Below are 25,086 nucleotides of genomic sequence, written 5' to 3' on the forward strand. Positions count from 1 at the left end.
CTCACAGACTGCACAAAGGAGTGGGCTGGAACTGGCCCGTGGGTCACAGTTTGCTGAACCCTTGCCAAGATGACTCATACCACAGCAAAAATTCAGAACCACTGCTTCATGGAATGATCATAAAATCATGACTTGAGATGGTAGCGGTGGGCCCAGCTTTGCAGGATCATAAACTCTTCTGATGTTCTGAGCACCCAGTTTTCCGTGTGGGGGACGGGGTAGGTTTCTCTCACACAACACCAAGCAATTCATAGGCCCCTGGCCGGGGATCCAACGATTCAACTCAGTTATGACACTGTCCACCTAGAGACAGCATCAGAGCTCTTACAGGTAAGAGGTCAGGCCTACAAATGCCAATCTCGAGCCAAGGCTGTTTTCCTGTGCTTCCGACCAACTGGCTATAAGCTGGAGGTTGCCAGGACCTCCTCCTCAGGTTGGATTAATTTGCAAGCGCAGCTCACAGAACTCAGAGACACACTTACTTCCTAGATCACCAGTTTATGGTAAGCGGATCGAACGCAGGAAGAGCCAGAGCGAAGAGAAGCAGAGGGCAAGGCGTGTGGGATGGGCGGCCTTCTCCCCACATCTCCACGTGCTCACCAACCTAGAAGCTCTCTGAACCCTGTCCCTGGGGCTTTTATGGAGATCTCATTATATCGGCATCATTGGCTAAATCATTGGCCACTGGCCACTGAGTCAACCTCTAGCCCTTCTCCCCTCCCTGGAGGTTGGGGGTGGGGTGGGGCTGAAAGTTCCTACCCTCTAATCACCTGGTTAGTTCTCCTGATAACCAGCTCCCAACTTTAGGTGCTTCCAAAAGAATCACCTCATTCACATAACAAAACCACCTTCATCACTCTCAACATTTAGGAAATTCCAAGGGCTTTGGGAGCTGTGAGCCAGGACCTTCGGACAGAGACCCACCATACATGAGAAATATATTTTGGTCATTGGAATGGCAAAAATATATTTCTTTCTTTCTTTTTTTTTCTTTTTTTTTTGGCTTTTTGCCTTTTCTAGTGCCGCTCCCACAGCATATGGAGGTTCTCAGGCTGGGGATCGAATTGGAGCTGCATCCAACGGTCTACGCCAGAGCCACGGCAATGCAGGATCTGAGCCCTGTCTGCAACCTACACCACAGCTCATGGCAATGCCAGATCCTTAACCCACTGACCAAGGCCAGGGATTGAACCTGCAACCTCATGGTTCCTAGTCAGATTTGTTAACCACTGCGCCATGACAGGAACTCCAAAAATATATTTCTTGAAAGTCATAGTTTCACATGAAGCTACAGAAATCTGTAGGTTGTCCCAAAGAATTGACTCTTGAAAATATTTTACCACCTTAAAAACCCATCCCAGGGAGTTCTCCAGTGGCTCAGCAGGTTAAGGATCCAGCATTGTCACCCCTGTGGCTGTGGTTACTGCTGTGGCATGAATTCAGTCCCTGGCCTGGGGAACTTCTGAATGCCCGAGCATGGCCAAACAAACCAGCCAACCAACCCACTGCAGTCTTGTACTTATCTATTATCTGTCAGTTAAATCAGATAACACTACTCATCTCTAAAACCAGGTTAGACTTCATAATGGACAATGGATTGTGGTTTTAAGAATGTCGGATGGGGAGTTCCTGTCGTGGCACAGTGGTTAACGAATCTGACTAGGATCCATGAGGTTGTGGGTTCAATCCCTGGCCTCGCTCAGTGGGTTAAGAATCCGGCCTTACCATGAGCTGTGGTGTAGGTTGCAGATGTGGCTTAGATCTGGGGATGCTGTGACTGTGGTGCAGGCCAGCAGCTGTAGCTCTGATTAGACCCCTGGCCTGGGAACCTCCATATGCCCCGGGTGTGGCCCTAGAAAAAGACCAAAAAAAAAGAGAATGTCAGATGGGACTGATAAAATGCAGATTAGAAAGAAAACTATGGGCCTTTCCAGTTAATCATTAGTCCCATCGTATATTTTAATATTTAATAACTTGAATTTATGTTTATTAGTCGCTTGTGCCTCTGTATCGAGTACATCATACGAACAGTAAATGGGTAAAGAATTCTAATGAAATAGAAACCTAATATTTAGACCTAATACTTTCCCGAATACCTCATCCATATTTTGACTGTAAATGAATATTATAATTTAATTTGTACTCATAAAGCACCTTCGATCCTGGCTGAGGTTCCAGTGACTTTAAAAATAATCATTTTAATAATCTGGCTCTCATTTCTTTTCACTGCTCCCATTTTTCACCATAGAATCCAAGAGTTGGACAGGAATACAGAAGATCATTTGGTTCAGGCTCCTTTATTTTTTACGTCAATATTATTTATTTATTCATTTATTTGTATTAAAGTATAGTTGATTTACAATGTTGTGCCTGAGGTCTTACTGTACAGCACAGGGAACTATAGCCAGCCTCTTGGGATAGACCAGGATGGAAGATAGCACAAGAAAAAAAATGTGTGGAATTCCCATCGTGGCTCAGTGGAAGTGAATCTGACTTGTATCCATGAGGACGCCTTGCTCAGTGGGTTGAGGATCCGGCATTGCTGTGGCTGTTGTGGAGGCCAGCGGCTACAATTCTGATTTGACCCCTAGCTTGGGAACCTCCATATGCCGCTAGTGCAGCCCTAAAAAGCAAAAAAGAAAAAAAAGAATATGTGTGTGCGTGTGTATATATATATGTGTGTGTGTGTGTGTTTATGTGACTGGGTTACTATGCTGTACAGACTCCTCTAATTTAAAAATACACAGGAGGAGTTCCCGTCGTGGCGCAGTGGTTAACGAATCCGACTAGGAACCATGAGGTTTCGGGTTTGGTCCCTGCCCTTGCTTAGTGGGTTAACGATCCGGCGTTGCCGTGAGCTGTAGTGTAGGTTGCAGACGCGGCTCGGATCTCGAGTTGCTGTGGGTCTGGCGTAGGCCGGCGGCTACAGCTCCGATTCGACCCCTAGCCTGGGAACCTCCATATGCCACAGAAGCGGCCCAAAGAAATAGCAAAAAAATAAAAATAAAAATACACAGGAGTTTTCATTGTGGCTCAGGGGGTTAAGAACCCCACACTGTGTCTGTGCAGTGTCCACGAGGATGCGGGTTTGATCCAGACCTCGCTCAGTGGGTTAAGGATCCAGTATTGCCACAAGCTGCAGTGTAAGTTGTAGATGTGGCTTGGATCTGGCATGGCTGTGGCTGTGGCGGAGGCCGGCATCTGCAGCTCTGATTCGACCCCTGGCCTGGGAACTTCCATATGCCACGGGTGCAGCCTTAAAATAAATGATAATTTAAATATACACAAAACAGGAAGCTTTTTTTTTTTTTTAACACTTCGTATACTTAGAGCAAGTGAGAGACACAAACACAGTAACATGAAACTACAATCTCAACAGGGTGTAGTCAAACAGGGACTAATTAGTAGCTTGTTTTGATAGAACCTAAAGAAGGGACATTTAGTTTGTGATCTTTTTTTCTTTTTTTTTTTAATTTAAAATTGTAATGCTTTTTTTGTTGTTGTTGTTGTTGTTGTTGTTGTTGTCTTTTTAGGGCTATACCTGAGGCATATGGAAGTTCTCGAGCTAGGGGTCGAATCAGAGCTATAGCTGCTGGCCTACACCACAGCCACAGCAGTGTAGGAGCTGAGCTTCGTCTTCAACCTACACCATGTGGTAGCCTGCCGCAACTCTAGATCCCTAACCCACTGAGCAGAGCCAGGGACTGAATCCATATCCTCACGCATACTAGTCAGGTTTGTTACCACTGAGCCACAACAGAACTCCTCAATTTGTAATGCACTTTAAAACTCCAGGTGTGATGATTCTTTTAAAAGCGACAATATGGAGTTCCCATCGTGGCACAGTGGTTAACGAATCCGACTAGGAACCATGAGGTTGCGGGTTCTGATCCCTGGCCTTGCTCAGTGGGTTAAGGATCCAGTTTGCCGTGAGCTGTGGTGTGCGTCACAGACGTGGCTCGGATTCTGCGTTGCTGTGGCTCTGGCGTAGGCCAGCAGCTGTAGCTCAGATTAAATCCCTAGCCTGGGAACCTCCATATGCCGAGGGAACAGCCCTAAAAAAGGCAAAAAAAAAACCCCAACAATAACAGGAGTTCCCGTCATGGCGCATCGGAAACGAACCCGACTAGGAACCATGAGGTTGAGGGTTCTATCCCTGGCCTTGCTTAGCGGGTTAAGGATCCAGTGTTGCCATGAGCTGTGGTGTAGTTCTCAGATGTGGCTTGGATCTGGCATTGCTGTGGCTGTGATGTAGGCCAGCAGCTACATCTCCCATTCAACTCCTGGCCTGGGAACCTCCATGTGCCGCTGGTGTGGCCCTAAAAAGACAAAAAAAGAAAAGAGAGAGAGAGAGGGAAAGAGAGAGAAAAGAAAGAAAGAGAGAGAGAGAGAAAGAAAGAAAGAAAAGAAAGAAAGAAAGAAAGAAAGACAGACAGACAGACAGACAGACAGACAGACAGACAACAAGAACACCAAATCTTGATTTAGGACTCTAAATTAGAATGATCTTTGGTTTGCTTTAGCATAACTCACATCTTCAAAATCTCGTTTCAGAAACCAGACTCTCCACTGGCAGGCAATTGGCAACCCTCGGTGTCAGGGAACTTGGAAAAAAGTGCGGCGAGTGGAACAGTGCTCCTGTCCAGCTGTTCACAGCTTTATTTTTATATAGATTATAAGTATTTCAAAATGTGTTTGTAAACATGCTAAAGAGTAGCAAGTCATGTCCAACACTGCATAATCCTTTCAAAACTCTGGCCAAATTCCCTGAATATATGTCATTGCCACACTCTGAAGTAGAGAAAGGACACTTAGAGGCCAGTTCTCAAGAAACCTCGTGCCTTCCTTTCTATTTTTACTAAGTTGAGGACCCACACCAAAAGTCTTCTCTGGTTTTATGTCCTTGGATTTGTCACCTAGTCTTCTCATTCGACAGGTGGCCCAGACACAGAGTACATCTGTCTGAGCTAAAATTACTACATTTTAGTGGTCTATGTGCTGGTAAATTGTTACTTTAAGGGTGTCCACACTTTGCATCTCGCATACTTTCTTTCTATTCCATAATCTCCTCAAAATTTCTTGCTTTAAAAAACGTCTACAGATATAGGTACATTCGTCTTCATTCGTTTCCCATTTATTATTCCCTAAATTCTGAAATAATAACTTCGAGCAAATTGTCGCAAGTAGTTTTCAACAGGATAAGCTGTCTGAGCTTTAGTAAGAATTTTGTGATGCGAAACCAACAGCTCTGCTAAAAATGTTTTTTACGAAATAGAAGAAATTTTCTTTGGTCCATTGAAAAGAATCAATCCAATGTTCATTGTAGGTCAGTACAAGTTCCTTTCTTTTTTTTTTTTCCTTTTTTCGGCTGCCCCTGAAACATGTGGAAATTTCCGGGCCAGGGATCAAATCCAAGCCAGAGCTTTGACCTATGCCACAGTTGCAGCAACGCTGGATCCTTAACCCACTGTGCCACAGCGGGAACTCCACAAGTTCCTTTAAATGTTATAATTTCCATGAAGTGAAATTTTGGCACCAGTGAATGAAATCGCTTAATTATCAGCATTCTACTATCATAAGTGTCTAAAATTGTTTCCAAGGCGTAAAGCCTGAAGTTGACTAAAATAATCTTGGGGTCCAACCCCAAGTTTAATTGAAGTAAGTGTACTACGTTTTATTTCCCATAGCACACGTTTTCTTTTGTTTGGAGTAGAAGGCAGAGGTGTAGATTATCTAAAGCGTAGATTTTTTATGAGTGTTAGGATTCCTGCCGACGACCCACCACATACACACACAGAGAAGTATTAGTCTCTTTACTTTATAATTGGAATATCAATGAATGAGAAACAAGTGCCTTATTGAAGGATCTGGGCTGACAGTTGGAGCCAAATCTTAGCTTCTCATCCAGGATTTAGCTTCAACACAGGGCCTGACGATGCCAAAGATTCTGCTGTAAAAGTGAAGCCCCTTTCAGTTCTGAGACAAATTTTAAATTCAGGATATTTTTCTGGAGAACTGAGTCTTGAGATTTAAACTACAAGCGAACCTTAGAGATATTTGGGTTTGGTTCCAAACCACCGCAACAAAGCAAGTCACGAGAAAGTTTTGGTTTCCCGGTGCATATAAAAGTTATGTTTATACTATTCTGAAGTCTATTAAGTGTGCAATAGCATTATGTCTAAACAAATGTACATACTTTGTTTTATTTTATTTTTTCTTTTTAGGGCGGCACCTGTGGCATATGGAAGCTCCCAGGCTAGGGGTCTAATCGGAGCTGTAGCCTCTGGCCTACACCAGAGCCACAGCAACACGAGATCTGAGCCTCGTCTTCGACCTACACCACAGCTCATGGCAACACCTGATTCTTAACCCATTGAGCGAGGCCAGGGATCGAACCTGTATCCTCATGGATACTAGTCAAGTTCTTAACCTGCTGAGGCGCAATGGTAACTCCCCATACCTTAATTTTAAAACACTTTATTGTTGAAAAATGCTGAACATCCTCTGAGCCTTTAATGAGTAGTAACATCAGAGATCACTGCTCCCAGATCACCTTAACAAGTATAATAATAATAATGAAAAAGTTTGAAATATTGTGAGAATTACCAACATGTGACACAGAGATACAAAATGAGCAAATGCTTCAAAACTTCCATTTGTACAAAATGCAATATCTGCAAAGCACAATAAAATGAGGTATGCCTATATATGAAACTCTCTTGGTTTCACTTGTATAAAATATTATTTACCAGCACATGTATTTCTTGGTACTTATAAGTATATAATGACAATAGTGAAGCTTAATAGGGATGAGAAAGTCCCCAATATTTAACACTGAGTGTAGCAATATTTCTGACTATGTATTTATTTAACTGTCAGAATTGTTTTGTGATAAATTCTTCAGAAATTAATAATTAAAAATTGTGTCTCAACAGGGCTGGGAACTTCAACTGTAAGTTCAGTATTAACATTTCAAGACCATTTCTAACATGTAAAACTTTTGGGCCTCCCCGGGTAATTTTCAATGTTACTTAAAATTTTATACCAGTAAATAAACTTTCTGTCCACATTTTTTAAAGTTCTTTTTTTTTTTTTCTTTGCTTTTTAAGGTGCATCCACGGCATATGGAGGTTCCCAGGCTAGGGGTCCAATCGGAGCTACAGCTGCCAGCCTACACCACAGCCACAGCCACAAAGGACCCAAGCCGTGTCTGCTACCTACACCACAGCTTATGGCAATGCCGGATCCTTAACCCACTGAACGAGGCCAGGGGTCGAACCTGCGTCCTCAAGGATGCTAGTCAGATTTGTTCACCACTGAGCCATGACGGGAACTCCTAAAAGTTCTTTGACTGGAAGATATCCAGATTTTCCGGACTGGCCAGAGAATAAACAAAATGTCATCAAAACCAAAACCAAATGCTTTAGAAGTGACAATCATAGGTATAATGACTAACAGCAATAAAACTCTGATGTATTATGGTTATGGTTTCAATATGTGTTAGAACATTTAGCATATTTGAGCTATATAAAATCAGTTTTTCAAAGTACATATGTAGCTTTTAGTCTTTGGCCATTAATTACTTTCATATTGAAGCATATTTTTGTTATTTCTATTCTTGTGGAGAATTTCATTGGCTAGAAGGCATAACTATGAAATACTGGTCTTAAGCAGCTTGTTATTTATTCTAGCAAAACCCCAGGAAATGGTACAGAACTGAAACATGTCATCCAAGTGATTAATGAAGGACTCCAAGTTTTTATTTCCAAAGATAAAGATCAAAGTATTTAAGACTGCTTTGGTATTTTTTTTAATGGGTACCTTAGATTCCAGGTCCTTTCCACGGACACTCTGCAATGATTTACAGACCTTCACATTATTTAATAGGTTGTTTTTCAAAAGTGCATGAGGAAAGTAATTTGAGCAAAAATAAATATACTTACTCAGGAAAGAAGGGGGAAGGAATTAGAGATGGTGATCATTTATAAAAGTGGAAGAAAAAAAAGGAGAGAAGGGAAAAGTGAAAAAAGGAACAAGGTGAATTATAACCTCTCTTTGAGGGTCCTTCTTGGGATGTTTTTACTTGAGACTGTTGTCTTTTAGCATACATAGCAATAGCAATAATTTAAATTGCTTAATTCCAGCCTGGCATAAAAATTTAATTAGCCATCTTTTCCAGGTATGCAAGAAAATTATGTAAGATAAAACTGGTTCTGGAGTTCCTGCGGTGGCTCAGTAGTTAACGGATCCGACTAGGAACCATGAGGTTGCGGGTTTGATCCCTGGGCTTGCTCAGTGGGTTAAGGATCTGGTGTTGCCGTGAGCTGTGGTGTAGATCACAGATGCAGCTTGGATCCAGCATTGCTGTGGCTGTGGTGTAGGCCGGTGGCTACAGCTCCAATTAGACCCCTAGCCTGGGAACCTCCATATGCCTCAGGTGCAGCCCTAGAAAAGACAAAAAAGACCAAAAAAAGAGACAAAACTGGTTCTTCCCCCTAAGAATAGTCAGTTTCCATGGCTCAGTGGATTAAAGATCCAGTGTTATCACTGCTATGGCTGGGGTTGCTGCTGTGGCAGGGCCTACACCACAGCCACAGCAACGCCAGATCCAAGGCACATCTTCAACCTATACTGCAGCTTTTGGCAACGCTGGCTCCTTAACCCACTGAGTGAGGCCAGGGATCAAACCAGCATCCTCACAAGACAATATCGGGTTCTTAACCCCCTGCATCTCAACGAGAACTCCCACATTGGTCTTTAGAAACCTCAAAATGTTAATTTAGTTTAATAAAAGTGGTTCTAACCTTGGAAAACGCCAAACCTGCAAGAAAAAAAAAAGAATTCAAGTTCCATATTTGGAATTAATTGCCTACTATAACAAAGCCCATTTTTTTTTTCATTTGTTTTTTGCTTTTGGGGGTTTTTTGGCAGCATCTGTGGCATACAGAAACTCCCAGACCGTGGAGTTCCTGTTGTGGCTCAGCAGTAACAAACCCAACTAGTATCCATGAGGATAAGAGTTCCATCCCTGGCTCTGCTGGTTGAAGGATCCAGCATTGCTGTGAGCTGTAGTGTAGATCAAAGATATGGCTTGGATCTGGTGTTGCTGTGGCTTTGGTGCAGGCTGGCAGCTGCAGCTCCAATTCAACCCCTAGCCTGGGAACTTCCACATGCCTCATGCGCGGCCCTAAAAACCATTAAAAAAAAAAATTTCCCAGGCCTGGAACAAACCCACACCACAGCAGTGACAATGCCGAATCCTTAAATGCTAGGCCACGAGGGAACTCCCCAATATATTTGAAGAAAACAAAATCTAGAACTCAAGCCAAGGGTCAGCAAACTGTGGCCTGTAGGCTAAATCTTCCTGCTGTCTTGCTTCTGTAAAATAGTTTCATTGGAACACAGCCATGCTCACGCAACTACGTGATTATATCTATGGCTAATTTCAAGCAGAGTTCACAGAGACCCCTATGGCCCACAAGGGCTAAAATATTTTATCTGGACCTTTAAAGTTTGCTGACCCTGGCTTTTTTTTTTTTTCTTCTTTGCCATGCCCATGGCATGCAGGAGTTTCTGGGCCTGAGATTGAAACCACACCGCAGCAGTAACTAGAGCCACAGCAGTGATTATACCAGATGCTGCTCACCCTGGTTAGACTATTGACATTTAATGTAATTATTGATGTAGCTGGATTCTGGAGGGCCCACTTTTTTTTTTTTTTTCCTGTTTGTCCCTTGGTTTGGGCTTTTTTGGGGGTTTTTTTGGGGTTTTTTTTTTTGCTTCCTACACTTCCCCCTTCCCTTTTGCTTTGTTTTGAATTATTTGAATAATTTTTGACTATTTCATTTTAATGTATGTATAGGTTATATAAGAGCATTTTTAAATGGTTGCTCTAGGGTTACAATATCATATCTAACATTTCACAGTTCATTTAAGAGTTAGTATTATTCCTAATATTAGACTTCCTGTCAATTGTTGAAATCTTACAGCCATAAACAACTCAGAGAATGAATTTGAAAACTGACAATGGGCAGAGCTTACATGACATCCCATGCTGTAATTTTTGCAGTAACCAGTTTAGGATGCTGAACTAAAACCCCAAAGCAATCCACCCAGAGGGGCCTGGACTTGGTCATGACTGCCAACAGGTTTTGTTTTTTTCTGTGTTTTTAGGGCCATACCCAAGGCATATGGAGGCTCCCAGGCTAGGGGGCCAATAGGAGCTATAGCTGCTGGCCTCTGCCAGAGCCACAGCAACACAGGATCCAAGCTGCCTTTGCGATCTATACCACAGCTCATGGCAATTCCGGATCCTTCATCCACTGGGTGAGGCCAGGGATCGAACCTACATCCTCATGGATGCTAGTCGGGTCAATTAACCACAGAACCATGACTGGAACTCCCTATTATCTCTATTTTTTTGTTCCCACTTTCAACTCAGGACCAATCAGAGAAAGCCAAGTATGCTGCCCAGAGCAGTCACATAAGATACCTGGTACTAGCTGGCCAGCCTCCAGCTTCCTCAACCAACAACATCCAGTCAGAATGCATCTGAAGCCTTTGTTTTTCACTGCAGCTTTCCCCCTACAAAAGTTGGCTTGGTTCTCTGCCAAACACAAGTGATGGTGGCTGACTCCCTTGCTATAGCAAGCTCTGAATAAACAGCCTGTTTGTTTTCACTTTTGAGTGGTCATTTATTTCCACAAATCCTCAATAGCATTAACAGATAATTGTGATATATTACTATATAGAAATGAAAATGAACAAGTACAGCTACATACAACTAAGTATGTTGAGTGAAGGAAAAAATGGCAGACTACAGAGTATTTCACTTAATTTCCTTAAATCAAAACCAAGATACTCTCCCAGCCTGGGTACTTGTTCAACACTGAGCCAGGCCACTTACAACTCTGTCTCGGCTTCCGCCTCTTTCACTTAGAAAGACTACAGGTCACTGGGCATAGAGGCCTAGGGTCCTCCTGATCTTTCCCGAGACTGTGTCCAGTCCTGGGCATGTGCACGGGCTCAGGATTCCCTGGCTTACTTACTCCAGAGCCCTTCAAAGCCCTTCCCTTCCACATACCTTCCTCCCTAGGCTTTTAGTCTGTCTGTTGTTTGCGGCCCACTATTCCCCTGCCCCCAGCAGAGGTAGATAAGCTTTTCAAAGCCCCTGAGAGTTCAGAGGGGGCAAAATAAAGGCAAAGCTCAGGGAACCGCCAACCAGGACAAAACACACACCAAACTTCTGAGCACAAGGTCTATATTGCCCCCTCTGGCAGCATCAAGCTGCACCAAGAACAAAGGTCACTGTCCCCTCAGGCAGGCTACATAAAAACATCAAAATCCTCTTACCAAAATTTAGTAGGTTTTCTTCATTAAGCAGTCCTCAGTTTTTATTAATTTGTTTTAAAATGTTGATTTTATCATAGCTTTTGCTAGCTTCACAGTCACTTTAGAAGGCGGCTCTTTGGAGTTCCCTTCTCTGCCTCTTCAGTGACATCACTCTCCATCTAACATTTTAAATGATGACATTTTAGAAATGGAGGGCGGATTAGTGGTTGCCAGGGGCTGGAAGAATGAGGCAGGAGACAAGCAGAAGGGGTCCTCACGGTGCTGAGGTTTCCTGTCTGTGTGGGTACAGGCACCTACACAAGAGCTAAGTTTGGAATTAAATACACACATTGCACATATACGGCACAAGACTCAGGAAAGCTGAATAAAATTGGTATAATTACATCAGTATCAATATTATGAAGGTTTCATAAAATAACACTGGAGGAAGCCATAACAAATGTACAAAGGACCTATTATCTCTCAAGTGCATATGAACCTATATCTCAACAAAGCATTCCATTAAAAAATTCAAAAGATCCAGGAGTTCCGTTGTGGTGCAGTGGAAACAATCTGACTAGAAACCATGAGGTTGTGGGTTTGAGCCCTGGCCTCACTCAGTGGGTTAACGATCCAGCATCGCTGTGAGCTGTGGTGTAGGTGGCAGACGTGGCTCAGATATGGCATTGCTGTGGCTGTGGTGTAGGCCAGCAGCTGTAGCACCGATTGGACCCCTAGCCTGGGAACCTCCATATGCCACGGGTGCAGCCCTTAAAAACAAAAGAAAACAAACAAAAAAAAAACTATGCTTACAGACACAGCTCTTTTAGTAAGTAAAATAAAATTCTAAATAAGAGCACCATACTATAGTATAATTGATAGTAATCTTTTTTAGTGGCACATAAAATAATTGAGAATCTTAGAGTTAATATCAATTTAAGATTTGGTGGCTTGTGGTATGTTTAGAATAAGGTTGACTATTTTGGCTCAGGCCATCAGCTTTGGCACTGGCCATCAAAATGCATACAATAAACACAGTGACAGTAACTAGTGGTATAACAGGACAGAACGAGTAAGGATGCATTATCCATATTTCTGTTCATTGTAAGTATAGGACAACAGGAACAATGAGAAAGTAATGTATGAAACTTTAATATGAGCACACCAACTCAAAATGCCAAATAATTCTAGTTTCTGACTAAATCTTCTAAAGAATGTGTTGGTGAAAACTCAAAAATCATCTAATAGAGCATGTAGGACCTTGTTTATTTAGTATTTACCATAGACATCAAAATGATCATGGCTAAAACCAATTTACACATTTACAGAATATCATTTAGGTCCAATATTTACCTATTAAATGAAAATACCAGAGAAACAGATATTTATGGCACCAGGTTTTAAGAAGCTTTATTTAAAACCATCTTTGTTGAAGTTTTAACACTAGAACAAAAGTCAGATGTACCTAAACGAGACATAAGCTGTTAGTAATAGTATAAACTTTGTCTACGGGTATTATTTTTTTCAAGTTTTTTCCTTTATATGAAACTACTAAAAGAAAATTTTAAGTATAACTCACAGATTACTTTGTACATTTATCATTCTATCAACAAATGTCCTAATAATTAATATATAAGGCCATATAGCAAATCATTACACCTTAAGTCAAAGGCCTATTATTATTCACTGATTTAGAAACTTCATTTTTATGTGTGTTGCAGAGTTGAAGTCAGCCTACAGATACAGAATAAGTTAACAGTAATTTATTTTTCTAACAGGTTTTCATTTTTTTTTTTATTCAAACAGCTTTTGGGGGTAGGAGTACTGAAATCAGTAGGATTCAATAAATTTATTTCTTATCAAAGTGAAAAGATTCTCACAGAATACAATGATGGCATATAGGCTCACTCTTACAGCACAGATCCTCATACTAAATGACTGTGCCACAGAAAAATACTGTAATGCTTTAAAAAAATATTTAAGCTACATTAATGACCGCCGGGTTTCAAACAAAATGCAGTGATCAAAATGCTTAATTGCACTTCATCAAGCTCTGCAAACACATTCAGTCTTCACTGTCTGAGCAGATAAGCTTCAGCTTCTTCATAGTCCGCCATCTGTCTTTCAACATGACACTTGTTCGGTTGTTGAATTTATAATGTGACAGTATTTTAGACCAATTTCCCTCTCCGTATTTCCTCACACCAGATCGCAGGTTCTTGTCTTCTTCCCAAAGCCATGCCTTTTGATGAAAAGTAAAACAGTTATTCACAGAAACAATTTTTTTTAAATTGAGATATAATAAAAAAAATTAAAAAATAAAATTGAGGTATAAATGACGTCAGTTTCAGGTGTACCATACAATAATCCAATATTCATATATTCTGTGATATGATCACAGTAGTTCCAGTTAACATCCACCAAAAGCAGACAGAAAGTAGAATAGCTATTCACAGAAACAATTCTTCAAAAAACATATCTACTAGAAATACAACTTTTTCATCAAAATAATGTTACAGTTTAAGAGTAGAAGAAACTCTGTAAAACTATCTTAGATTTCTATAAGATCCTTTTTTTTTTGTCTTTTTATGGCCTCACTGCAACATATAGAGGCTCCCAGGGTAGGGGTCGGATTGGAGCTGCAGCTGCCGGCCTATGCCATAGCCACAGCCACGCCAGATCTGAGCCGAGTCTGTGACCTACACCACAGCTCATGGCAATTCTGGATCCTTAACCCACTGAGTGAGGCCAGGGTTCAAACCCAAGTCCTCATGGATGCTGGTTGAGTTCATTAACAGCTGAGCCACGACGGGAACTCCCGCACTGTCTTTTAAGAATCTTTTCTTCAGGAGTTCCCGTCGTGGCGCAGTGGTTAACGAATCTGACTAGGAACCGTGATGTTGCGGGTTCGGTCCCTGCCCTTGCTCAGTGGGTTAACGATCCGGCGTTGCCGTGAGCTGTGGTGTAGGTTGCAGACGCGGCTCGGATCCCGCGTTGCTGTGGCTCTGGCGTAGGCCGGTGGCTACAGCTCCGATTCGACCCCTAGCCTGGGAACCTCCATATGCCGCGGGAGCGGCCCAAGAAACAGCAACAACAACAACAACAAAAGACAAAAAAAAAAAAAAGAATCTTTTCTTCAATTATTAATAGAAGGGTACTTATGAATCCTAAATAGAACTTATGAATATTTAATTCTTCCCTCATGATTCAGTGAAAACCCTGTTCTGCCTATGTGGGGCAAAGGACACACACATAAAACTCAAATCTTCTCTACAACTAATTTCTAAAAACACAACACAAACTAATTAAAAAAAACCACTGCTTTATTTTTGGAGACAATGATTGAAAAATTTTAAAAAGCAAATTCAGTATTATGAACAGAAAAAGGTGACTGACACTTGGCATCTGCTATATATATATAGGTGACCACTTAATTCTTCCTTCTGCCAACATGCTGAGGAGCAATGTGGTCATCGGAGTGATTACTTACTGTGTCTGACCCACAATTATTTCCCCAGCTGACTCACATTTTCTCTAAAAATCCATTCATCATTAGTCACAAAAAGGTAAATATTACATGATTTTACTTACATGAAATATCTATAGAGTAGTGAAACCCCCAAAAACAGAAAGTAGAATGGTGGTTGCCAGGGGACGGGAGGTGGGGATGTGGGGGCTTGTCTAATGAGTATTTGCACTTCAGTTTTGCAAGATGAAAAAAAAAAATTCCAGGGAGTTCCTATTGTGGCTCAGCGGAAAAGAATCCAACTAGTATCCATGAAGATGCGGGTTTGATGACTGGCCTCACTCAGTGGGTTAAGGATCGGCGTTGCTGTGGCTGTGGGTAGGTCAGCAGCTACAGCTCTGATTCGACTCCTAGCCTGGAAACATCCATATCCCACGGGTGCAGGTTAAGGATCTGGTGTTGCCATGAACTGTGGTTTACGTTGCAGGCCTGGCTCAGATCTGGCATTGCTGTGGCTGTGGTGTAGGCCTGCACCTGCAGCTCCAATTGGACCCCTAGCCTGGGAACTTCCATATGCTGCAGGTTTGGCCCTAAAGAGGAAATAAAAAAATCAAAAATAACCACCCCCCCAACTTTTTAAAATGTGAAAACCATCATTAGCTTCTGGGCTCTACTAATAGCCTGGGACTGTATTTTGGCAGTAGCTTACCAGAGCCATGCTATATGTGATACACTGGAAGATACTACTTGAACTTTTGTTCTACCCAGGAACTTAAATAATACTCAATCAGAGAACGTTGTTTCTTGAGAGAAATGGGCTTTTGTTTTAGATCTCATGTGTTCTCTATTAAAGTAGTATTTCTCAGATAAAAAGAAGCAAACAGTACTATTTAAATGAGATTTACATAAATCAAAGACAACTTTTTAAAACTGAATGTGTGAAAATTTCTTATACGACAAAAACTCCTATTGACAGATTAAAAAAATTTTTTTTTAATTTTATTTATTTATTTATTTTGCTTTTTAGGGCCACTCCGATGGCATATGGAGGTTCCCGGGCTAGGGGTTGAATCAGAGCTGTAGCTGCCAGCATACACAGCTACAGCAACGCCGGCCGGATCTTTAACCCACCGAGCGAGGCCAGGGATCGGACGTGTGTCCTCATGGATGCTAGTCAGATTCGTAAACCACTGAGCCACTATGGAAACTCCTGAATTTGACAATTTTAGGTACCTCAGCTAAGTGGAATGGTACAGTATTTGTTCCTTTATGTTTGACTTATTTTTCTTAGTGAGATGTCCTCATTTACATTGTAGAATGTCAGAATTTTCTTCCTTTTTAAAGGCTGAATAATACCTGATTATATGTATAGCACAGCAACGCCGGATCCTTAACTCACTGAGGGAGGCCAGTCATCAAACCTGTATCTTCATGGATACTAGTTGGATTCTTTTCCACTGAGCCACAACAGGAACTCCCTGGAACTTTTTTTTTTCTCATGGATACTAGTCAGGTTTGTTAGCACTGAGCCACAACTCACTAAAAACTTGTTTAAAAAAAAAAAAAAGTTCCTGTTGTGGCTCAGCAAAAATGAATCTGACCAGTATTCATGAGGAAGCAGGTTTGATCCCTGGCCTCACTCAGTGGATTAAGGATCTGGCATTGCTGTGAGCTGTGGCATAGATCACAGGCGTCACTTGGATCTGATGTTGCTGTGGCTGTGGCGAAGGCTGGCAGCTACACCTCCAAATTGACCCTGAGCCTGGGAACCTCCACATGCCTCGGGTGCAGCCCTAAAAAACAAAACAAAACAAAACAAAACAAAAAAAAAGAAAAGAGAAAAAAGAAGGAAAGCACCCTATGGAGTGCACTTTTCCAAAGTAAGGAGGACGTCCTGAGGTGCACCCTTAAATCCCTGGTCTGCAACAGCAGGAGCTTCCCTTAACAGGCATTAGCTCCAAAATTAAAGGTGATGAAGTTAGATAAAGAATCACACAGACAAGTAATATTTGCAGGAATCAAACTAAAGTAGGAGCTGCTTGCTATCTTCACTGAGAGAGAAGGTATGGTCAAAATAAGCTTGAGTCCCTAGTAGCCTAGGACTTGACCCTAGCCTAACACTTCAACAATGAACCATTTGCAAACAACTGACCCAAAAACGGTATCTTAAACAAAAGAGTATAGGATAGATTACCTTCCATTTCCAGCCATGACCGAATAAGGACTAGCTTACTCACCTGCTGTAAGCAACTAGAAAACCAGATAAAATAGTGAACAATGGTTTCAGAAACTGGACAGATGGCCCAGGACTATAATCACTGAGAGGGGAAACAAAAGGAGTACTGACCCATCTTAGCTTTATGAATAGAAAAAGTCTTTACCAAATGGTGTCTTCTCCCATTTTTTAAAGCACAGAAAAATCTTATTTAAATTGAATTTCTGTTAAGAAGATACAAATATAAAAGCTTATATGGAGTTCCCTTTGTGGTGCAGTGGTTAACGAATCCGACTAGGAACCATGAGGTTGCGGGTTCGCTCCCTGGCCTTGCTCAGTGGGTTAAGGATCCGGCATTGCCGTGAGCTGTGGTATAGGTTGAAGACTCGGCTTGGATCCCGCGTTACTGTGGCTGTGGTGTAGGCCGGCGGCTGCAGCTCCAAATTAGACCCCTAGCCTGAGAACCTCCATATACCTCGGGAGCGGCCCTAGAAAAAGCAAAAAGACCAAAAAAAAAAAAAAAAGGCTTATATGGATTTATATTTCACCTTACATCTGATGAAGTGACTTCAGGATGACAGTAATACAATAATTCTACATAAACATCATTATTAACACCCAACTTAAGAATATCTGATGTTTTTCCCTAGAACTATGAAGAGGCAGACCAGTCAACTAATCTACAATGACAAAATCAAAGATGGCAAATCTTTATCCTCAAGATTTTTTACAGTTGAACAGAAATAATGTAAAATAACTATAATTATTCAAGTTATGACTTTAATACTCATTTTTAAAGTACTATTTAATTATTTAAATACCTGTTTTTTCCTAGATCGATGTTTTTCAGGAGTTACAGGCTGATTGTTTAAAACACGTAATCTCTTGTTTTCAGTGGGTCTTCTACTGTTCTCTTTTTTCTTTCTTCCACCTAAAACAGAAATACTATCATCAAAAATTGTCTCACATTAAAAGAAAAAGAGGGGAATTCCCTTATGGTGCAGCAGGTTAAAGATCCGGCATTGTCACTGCAGCAGGCCAGGTCACTGCTGTGGTGAGGGTTTAATCCCTGGCCCAGGAACTTCCACATGCTAAGGGTGTGGCCAAAAAAAAAAAAAAGGAATTTTATATATATATATAATAATTCCACAGTACATGGAGATTCCTAGGCTAGGGGTCAAATTGGAGCTGTAGCTGCTGGCCTACACCACAGCCACAGCAAGGCCAGGGATTGAACCTGCATCCTCACTGATGCTAGTAAGATTCGTTTCCGCTGAGCCACAATGGGAACTCATATATACATATTTTTTAAACTTACTTATGTACTTATTTTTTTTAGGGCCGCATCCATGACATATAGAAGTTCCCAGGCTATGGGCTGAATCAGAGCTACAGCTGTTGGCCTATGCCACAGCAACAGCCACAAAGGATCCAAGCCAGAGTCTGCAACCTACACCATAGCTAACAGCAACACCTGATCCTTAACCCACTGAACAAGGCCAGGGATCGAACCTGCATGGATACTACTTGGGTTTCTTTCTGCTGAGCCACAAAGGGAACTCCAGGAGGTTTGTTTTTTTTTTTTTTTAATTTTATTTATTTATTTATTTTGGTCTTTTTTTGCCATTCTTGGGCCGCTCCCGTGGCATATGGAGGTTCCCAGGCTAAAGGTCTAATCGGAGCTATAGCTGCCAGCCTAAGCGAGAGCCACAGCAATGTGGGATCCGAGCCTCGTCTGCGACCTACACCACAGCTCATGGCAATGCCAGATCCTTAACCCACTGAGCAAGGGCAGGGATTGAACCCGCAACCTCATGGTTCCTAGTCGGATTCGTTAACCACTGCGCCACGACGGGAACTCCAGGAGTTTTTTTTTTTTTTAAAGACTCTTCTCTGCTTCACTTTTTTCCTTTGAATTTGGAAGCAGCACGGTAAACTGCAAAAATCCATCTTTGAAAATCAGGAGGGTGCGCTTCCTTTTCAACCTGGGCCTGGGGAAATGGTTCCAGTAAGGGAGGCGAGAAGGGCTGATCCGTCATCAGTGAGATGGTAACCAGAACCTACAGCATCAACATTCACAAGTTTATCTATGGAGAGGGTTGCAAGAAGGGTACCCCCCTGGCACTCGAGACATCTGGAAATATGCCCCGAAGGAGATGGGAAGGAACTCTTTATGTGCACTGACAGCAGGCTCCACAGAGCTGTTTAGGCCAAAGGAATAAGGAATGTCCCATATCGTATCTGTGCAGTTGTTCCCAGAAGATGGAATGAGGATGAAGATTCACAAAAGAAGCTTGGAGTTCCCGTCGTGGCGCAGTGGTTAACAAATCCGACTAGGAACCATGAGGTTGCGGGTTCGGTCCCTGCCCTTGCTCAGTGGGTTAATGATCCGGCGTTGCCGTGACCTGTGGTGTAGGTTGCAGACATAGCTTGGATCCCGCATTGCTGTGGCTGTGGTGTAGGCTGGCAGCTACAGCTCCGATTCAACCCCTAGCCTGGGAACCTCCACATGCCGCGGGAACAGCCCAAGAAATAGCAAAAAGACCAAAAAAAAAAAAAAGAAGCTTTTTATGCTGGTTATCTATCTACCTATCACCACTTTCAAAAAACTATAGTTACTGTGGATGGGAACTGCTGATTGTCAAGTTATAGTACTATGGGGGAAAGAAAAAAAAGAAAATCAGAGGGGGTGTGGTTTTGTGGTGTTCCCCCCCCCCCCCCCCCCCCGCTTTTTAGGGCTGCACCCACGGCATATGGAGGTTCTCAGGCTAGGGGTCGAATTGGAGCTATAGCTGCTGGCCTACACCACAGCCATAGCAACGCAGGATTTGAGCAGCGTCTGCAATCGACACCACAGCTCATAGCAACATCAGATCCTTAACCCACTGAGCAAGGCCAGGGATTGAACCTGCAACCTCATGGTTCCTAGTCTGATTTGTTTCCGCTATACCATGACAGGAACTCCGGAGGGGGAATGTTTTGAATCTTGATTCTTTTACACTTTTAACAAGCCACCTCACCTCCCAGAGCCTGCCTTTTCATCATCTGTTACAAAAGGGAGTAATATTTACCTTACAGGATTGTTGTAATTTCTTAAGATAATGTTTAAGGAATTTTTACACAGTGTTAAAAAAACACTATTCTTTTTCCCTTTTTCTTATTTACAGTTTAGTAAGACAAGAAATAAATGAATATATGACTAAAAAGAAATAGAATGGTAATTATTGAAAAAAAAACTGTTTATACAGCTGACCCTTGAGTAACGTGGGTTTGAACTATTTAAGTCTAATTATACGTGGGTTTTTAAAAATAAATATAGTGCCTGTATTTTCATTTTACAGATTCCCCAGTATGGAGAAGTCTGGGTTTGATCAGAGATGACAATATGTGGAATCAAAAGAACTAGGGTTTGAGTTCTAATTCTAGCCCAACTATTTCAGCTTCCTGCTCTCAGGTGAATCACTCATCAATTCCTTTGTTTTTGAGGCAGAGACAGCAGTATGCATGGACTACACAGGAGCCGGTGCCCTAATCCCCATGTCCTTTAAGTGTCAACTGTACAGAAAATCTAAAAGAATCTACAAATAGAATTTTAAAGGGTTTAGGAAGATGGTTGGATATAAGATAAAGAAAACTCAACAAGAGTTCTTGCTGTGGCACAGTGGGTTAAGGATCTGGTGTTGCCGCAGCTGTGGTGAAGGTTGAGGCTGCGGCTCATATTTGATCCTTGGCCTGGGAAATTCCATATGCTGTAGGTACGGCCAAACCCAAAAAGACAAACGCAAAACTCGAAACTCACCAGTATTGCTGTACATTAGCAACAGTTAAAATATTAAAATAATTAGAATATTCAAAAGATAATATTTCTAACAGTAACAAAACATATAACATTCTTAGGGATAAATCTAGCAAAAGCAGTTAAGATCTGTATATAATAGGAGTTCCCATTGTGGCGCAACAGAAACGAATCAGACTAGGAACCAGGAGGTTGCAGGTTCAATCCCTGGCCTTACTCAGTGGGTTAAGGATCCAGCATTGCCGTGAGCTGTGGTGTAGGTTGCAGACATGGCTCAGATCCCGTGTTGCTGTGGCTGTGGCTGTGGCTGGCAGCAACAGCTCTGATTAGACAGACCCCTAGCTTGGGAACCTCCATATGCTGTGGGAGCAGCCCTAACAGGACAAAAGACAAAAGACAAAAAAAAAAAAGAAAGAAAATGAAAGAAATCCTACAAAGTATATTCTCAGGCCAGAACAGAATTAAATTGGAAATCATTAATAGAAAGATATCTAGACTATCCTTCCACTTCCTTTTTGGAAATTAAACATAGAGCTTTTTTTTTCAGCTACATTTGTGGCATATGGAAGTTCCCAGGCCAGGGATCAAATCCAAAGTGTAGCTGCAACCTATGCTGAAGCTATGGTCAAGCCAGATCCTTAACCCACTTTGCTGAGCCAGGGATTGAATCTGCATTGTCGCAGAGACCATACCAGATCCTAAATCTGCTGTACCACATAGGGAACTCCAACAAAGAGCTTCTTAATAGCCCACAGATCAAAGAAAAGTCTCAAGGGAAATGAAAGTGTATTTTGAACCATATGAAAATACAACATATAAAAATTGGTCAGATGTAACTAAAGCAATAACTAAAGGCAAACTTACAGCATTAAATGCACGTATTAGAAATATCTGGGCATCTATGAGCAAAAATAACCTACTTACAAGGGGGGAAAAAATTTAGGGTGATGTCAGATTCTCCAGAGCAGCACTCATAAAATCAGAAAATGAAGCAAAGCCTGTAAAGTTGTGAGGAAGAGTATTTCCAAATAATAAGCACAGCCAAACAAGAAATAAATCAAAATGAAGAGTTAAGGAACAGGGAAATCCTGATCAAAGGGTTAGAGATGAGAAATAGTCAATTTAAATACAGATTAAACTACTATGAAAATTATGGTTAGAAAACAGAATGCTACAAATCTTGATCATAATAAAATGTAACCAAGAATAACTGGGGATTGGTGGGAGGTTTTTTTTTCTTTTTTTCCCCTAATCTCATCCTTTACAACTGAAATCAATCAACAGTCTAAAGTTTAAACTTAAAATTATAGAGGCAACCTGACCCCAACATATCAAAGCATTTCACATTATTTATTCTTCATTTTGGAGAAACCAGAGTTTATTGATATATTTCTTATGAAATAGCATTTATCTGAAGTTCATTGAATCCTTCAGTTTCACCTTTAGAAAATTAAAAGTAAATATATTTTAAAGCACCTATGTTACCTCATCACATTTTTATAAATTTTTATTCGCTTTGATTCTACCCTTCCAATGAGGCAGTCTGTCTATCTCAGCATTAAGGACACGGGCTCTGAAGTCAGAAATGTCTGATTTCAAATTCTGGTTCTGTTCATGATCTGTGTGGCCAAGGGCTTTTTACTTAATCTGTCTTGGCCTCCTCTGTAAAATGGGAGTGATTTAAATTAAAAAAAAAAAAAAAATCACTGATCCAGATTGCTTTGAGGATTGAGTTTACAGATAAAAGTCTTTTAATTCAATTTTTCTGTTTTGTTTTTTTTTGTCTTTTGAGGGCCGCACCCACAGCATATGGACGTTCCCAGGCTAGCGGTCTAATTGGAGCTGTTGCTGCCAGCCTACACCACAGCCACAGCCGCGTCTGCGACCTACACCACAGCTCATGGCAACGCCTGAGCCTTAACCCACTGAGTGAGGCCAGGGATTGAACCCACAACCTCATGGTTCCTAGTCAGATTTGTTTCCGTTGCGCCTCAATGGGAACTCCAAGGGTATTTTTTTTTGTCTTTTGTAATTCAAATATTAATCATCATTTCACTGAATGCTGGTGAGATTTTTCTGCATAGAAAGAACCTAGGTGATTTTTTTCTTTCAAGTTTTCTTAACTACCTGTTTTTTTTTTTAAAGTACATGACAATTCCACAAATCTGAGAAAAAAAAATTAAAGATATTTTTATTTGCTTTATTGCAGGCCTACTATGTACCCACCATCGAGCAGGTACACCTACTATTTCTAGATTGACCAGTAGGTATTTGTATTTAGATCAACACAATTTAAAAATCCTTGCATTAGAACTGGTATGGGTTCTATAAACATTTTTTGAACGAGTATACATCAAGAAGGCACTTAATGATCAAATTATAATTGAAAATAATTATGGGAGTTCCCATTGTGGTGCAGTGGTTAATGAATCCGACTAGGAACCATGAGGTTGCGGGTTCGGTCCCTGGCCTTGCTCAGTGGGTTAACGATTCGGCGTTGCCATGAGCTGTGGTGTAGGTTGCAGACGCAGCTCGGATCCCGAGTTGCTGTGGCTCTAGCGTAGGCCGGTGGCTACAGCTCCGATTCGACCTCTAGCCTGGGAACCTCATATGCTGCGGGAGCAGCCCAAGAAATAGCAAAAAGACAAAAAAAAAGAAAAAGAAAAAAGAAAATAATTATGGACTGGTACGCGCCCATGTGGTGCAGCAGGTTAAGGATCCCGAGTTGTTCTGCTGTGGTTTGGGTCGCTGCTGTGGTGCAGGTTCAATCCCTAGCTTAGGAACTTCCACAGGTCATGGGCATGGTCAAAAGCCCAAAACAATAAACAATAAGTGAACAAAATAAACCAAACAATGGTTATCGTTGCTTTTCTTTTTAATCCAGCAATGTCTTTTATAAGGATAATACTTTTTTCTTTCTTTTTTTGTCTTTTTGCCATTTCTTGGGCCGCTCTCTCGGCAGGCATATGGAGGTTCCCAGGCTAGGGGTCCAATCGGAGCTGTAGCCGCCAGCCTAAGCCAGAGCCACAGCAATGCGGGATCCAAGCTGCCTCTGCAACCTACACCACAGCTCAAGGCAACGCCAGATCCTTAACCCACTGAGCAAGGCCAGGGATCAAACCCGCAACCTCATGGATTGGTTAACCACTGCGCCACGACAGGAACTCCCAGGATAATAAATTCTAAATTCAATGAGAAGGGTAGCTAGATTCTATATAGCCAATCCTCATTATATTCATGGATTCTGGTTTTGAAAATTCACCTACCTGCTTAAGGTTGTAAATCAAAAATCAATACTTGCAATGTTTTTGTGGTTACTAGTGGACATGCACAGAATGGCAAGATATTTGAGTCACCTGATGTGCATGTTCCCAGTTGAGATTAAACAAGCTGAAGCTCTGACTTCTTGTTTGAGCTCCCATGCTAGAGATAACTGTTCTTTTTACAGTCTCTTTAGTGCCGTATTTTTATGCTTTTTTGGGGGGTAATTTTGCTGTTTAAAATGGCCCCCATGTATTGTGAGAGTGCTATCTAGTGTTCCTAAATGCAAGAAGGCTGTGCAGGTGTTTCCTTCAGAGAAAATGCATATTAAAGCTTCATTCAGGCATGAGTTACAATATGGTTGGCTGTGGGTTCAATATTAAGGAATCAACAATATATATTAAATAAGGTGTTTTTAAACAGAAACAACATTCAGTATTCATTAATTAAATGTTCATGTTAAAAAGTTAACATTAATTAAATGCTATAGAACATTACCATATATATCAATACTCAATAAAGTACCACTTCTCATTAACTCTCTGAAGGCAAGATATTTAATCTCTTTGTGCTCCAGTTTTCTTTTTGTTTTTGGTCTCTCTTATTTTTTAGGGCTCCACTCGCAACATATGGAGGTTCCCAGGCTAGGGTTTGAATTGGAGCTGCAGCTGCCAGCCTATGCGTGCTTCAGTTTTCTAAGGTGTGTTTGTGTGTTGTAGTGTAAGGTCAGGGTTGGATTGCTTTCAAGGACACATCAATTCTCTACTCCTAAAACTAAATACTATACTTACTTTGAAGAGTTTCCACTCTTTCCTCTTTCTTATCAAAATCTTGTTGCTGGTTTCCACATTTTGGCTTAGATAGGAAGAGATTTTTGTGAGACCTAAATGAAACACAAAAGCTTGTGATTTGTTCTGCAAAGACCAGAAAAGCTATGGGAAAAGGTAGGTGACTGGTCTCAACCTCTGTCTAAGATCTGCTTCTACCTTGGCCTATTTCCTTTGGTGCTCTCCTTGC

The 25,086-nt window shown here is 41.4% G+C and overlaps 2 protein-coding genes across 2 annotated transcripts in view; one reads left to right on the forward strand and one right to left on the reverse strand.

Annotated features, from left to right (window-relative positions):
* Positions 1–6,028, forward strand: part of SBSPON (somatomedin B and thrombospondin type 1 domain containing) — a 34,435-nt gene extending 28,407 nt beyond the window's left edge. The window contains exon 5 of the mRNA XM_047783757.1: positions 4,555–6,028. Within this exon, the coding sequence (XP_047639713.1) occupies positions 4,555–4,672 (118 nt within the window). The 3' untranslated portion in view covers positions 4,673–6,028. The remainder of the gene's footprint in view (positions 1–4,554) is intronic.
* A 6,173-nt stretch (positions 6,029–12,201) lies between these two features.
* TERF1 (telomeric repeat binding factor 1) overlaps positions 12,202–25,086 on the reverse strand; it is a 34,337-nt gene continuing 21,452 nt past the window's right edge. The window contains 3 exon segments of the mRNA XM_047783759.1: positions 12,202–13,573; positions 17,834–17,943; positions 24,861–24,952. Coding sequence (XP_047639715.1) covers positions 13,397–13,573; positions 17,834–17,943; positions 24,861–24,952 — 379 coding nt within the window. The 3' untranslated portion in view covers positions 12,202–13,396.

The sequence above is a fragment of the Phacochoerus africanus genome, chromosome 6, assembly GCF_016906955.1.
Source record: "Phacochoerus africanus isolate WHEZ1 chromosome 6, ROS_Pafr_v1, whole genome shotgun sequence".
NCBI lineage: Eukaryota > Metazoa > Chordata > Mammalia > Artiodactyla > Suidae > Phacochoerus > Phacochoerus africanus.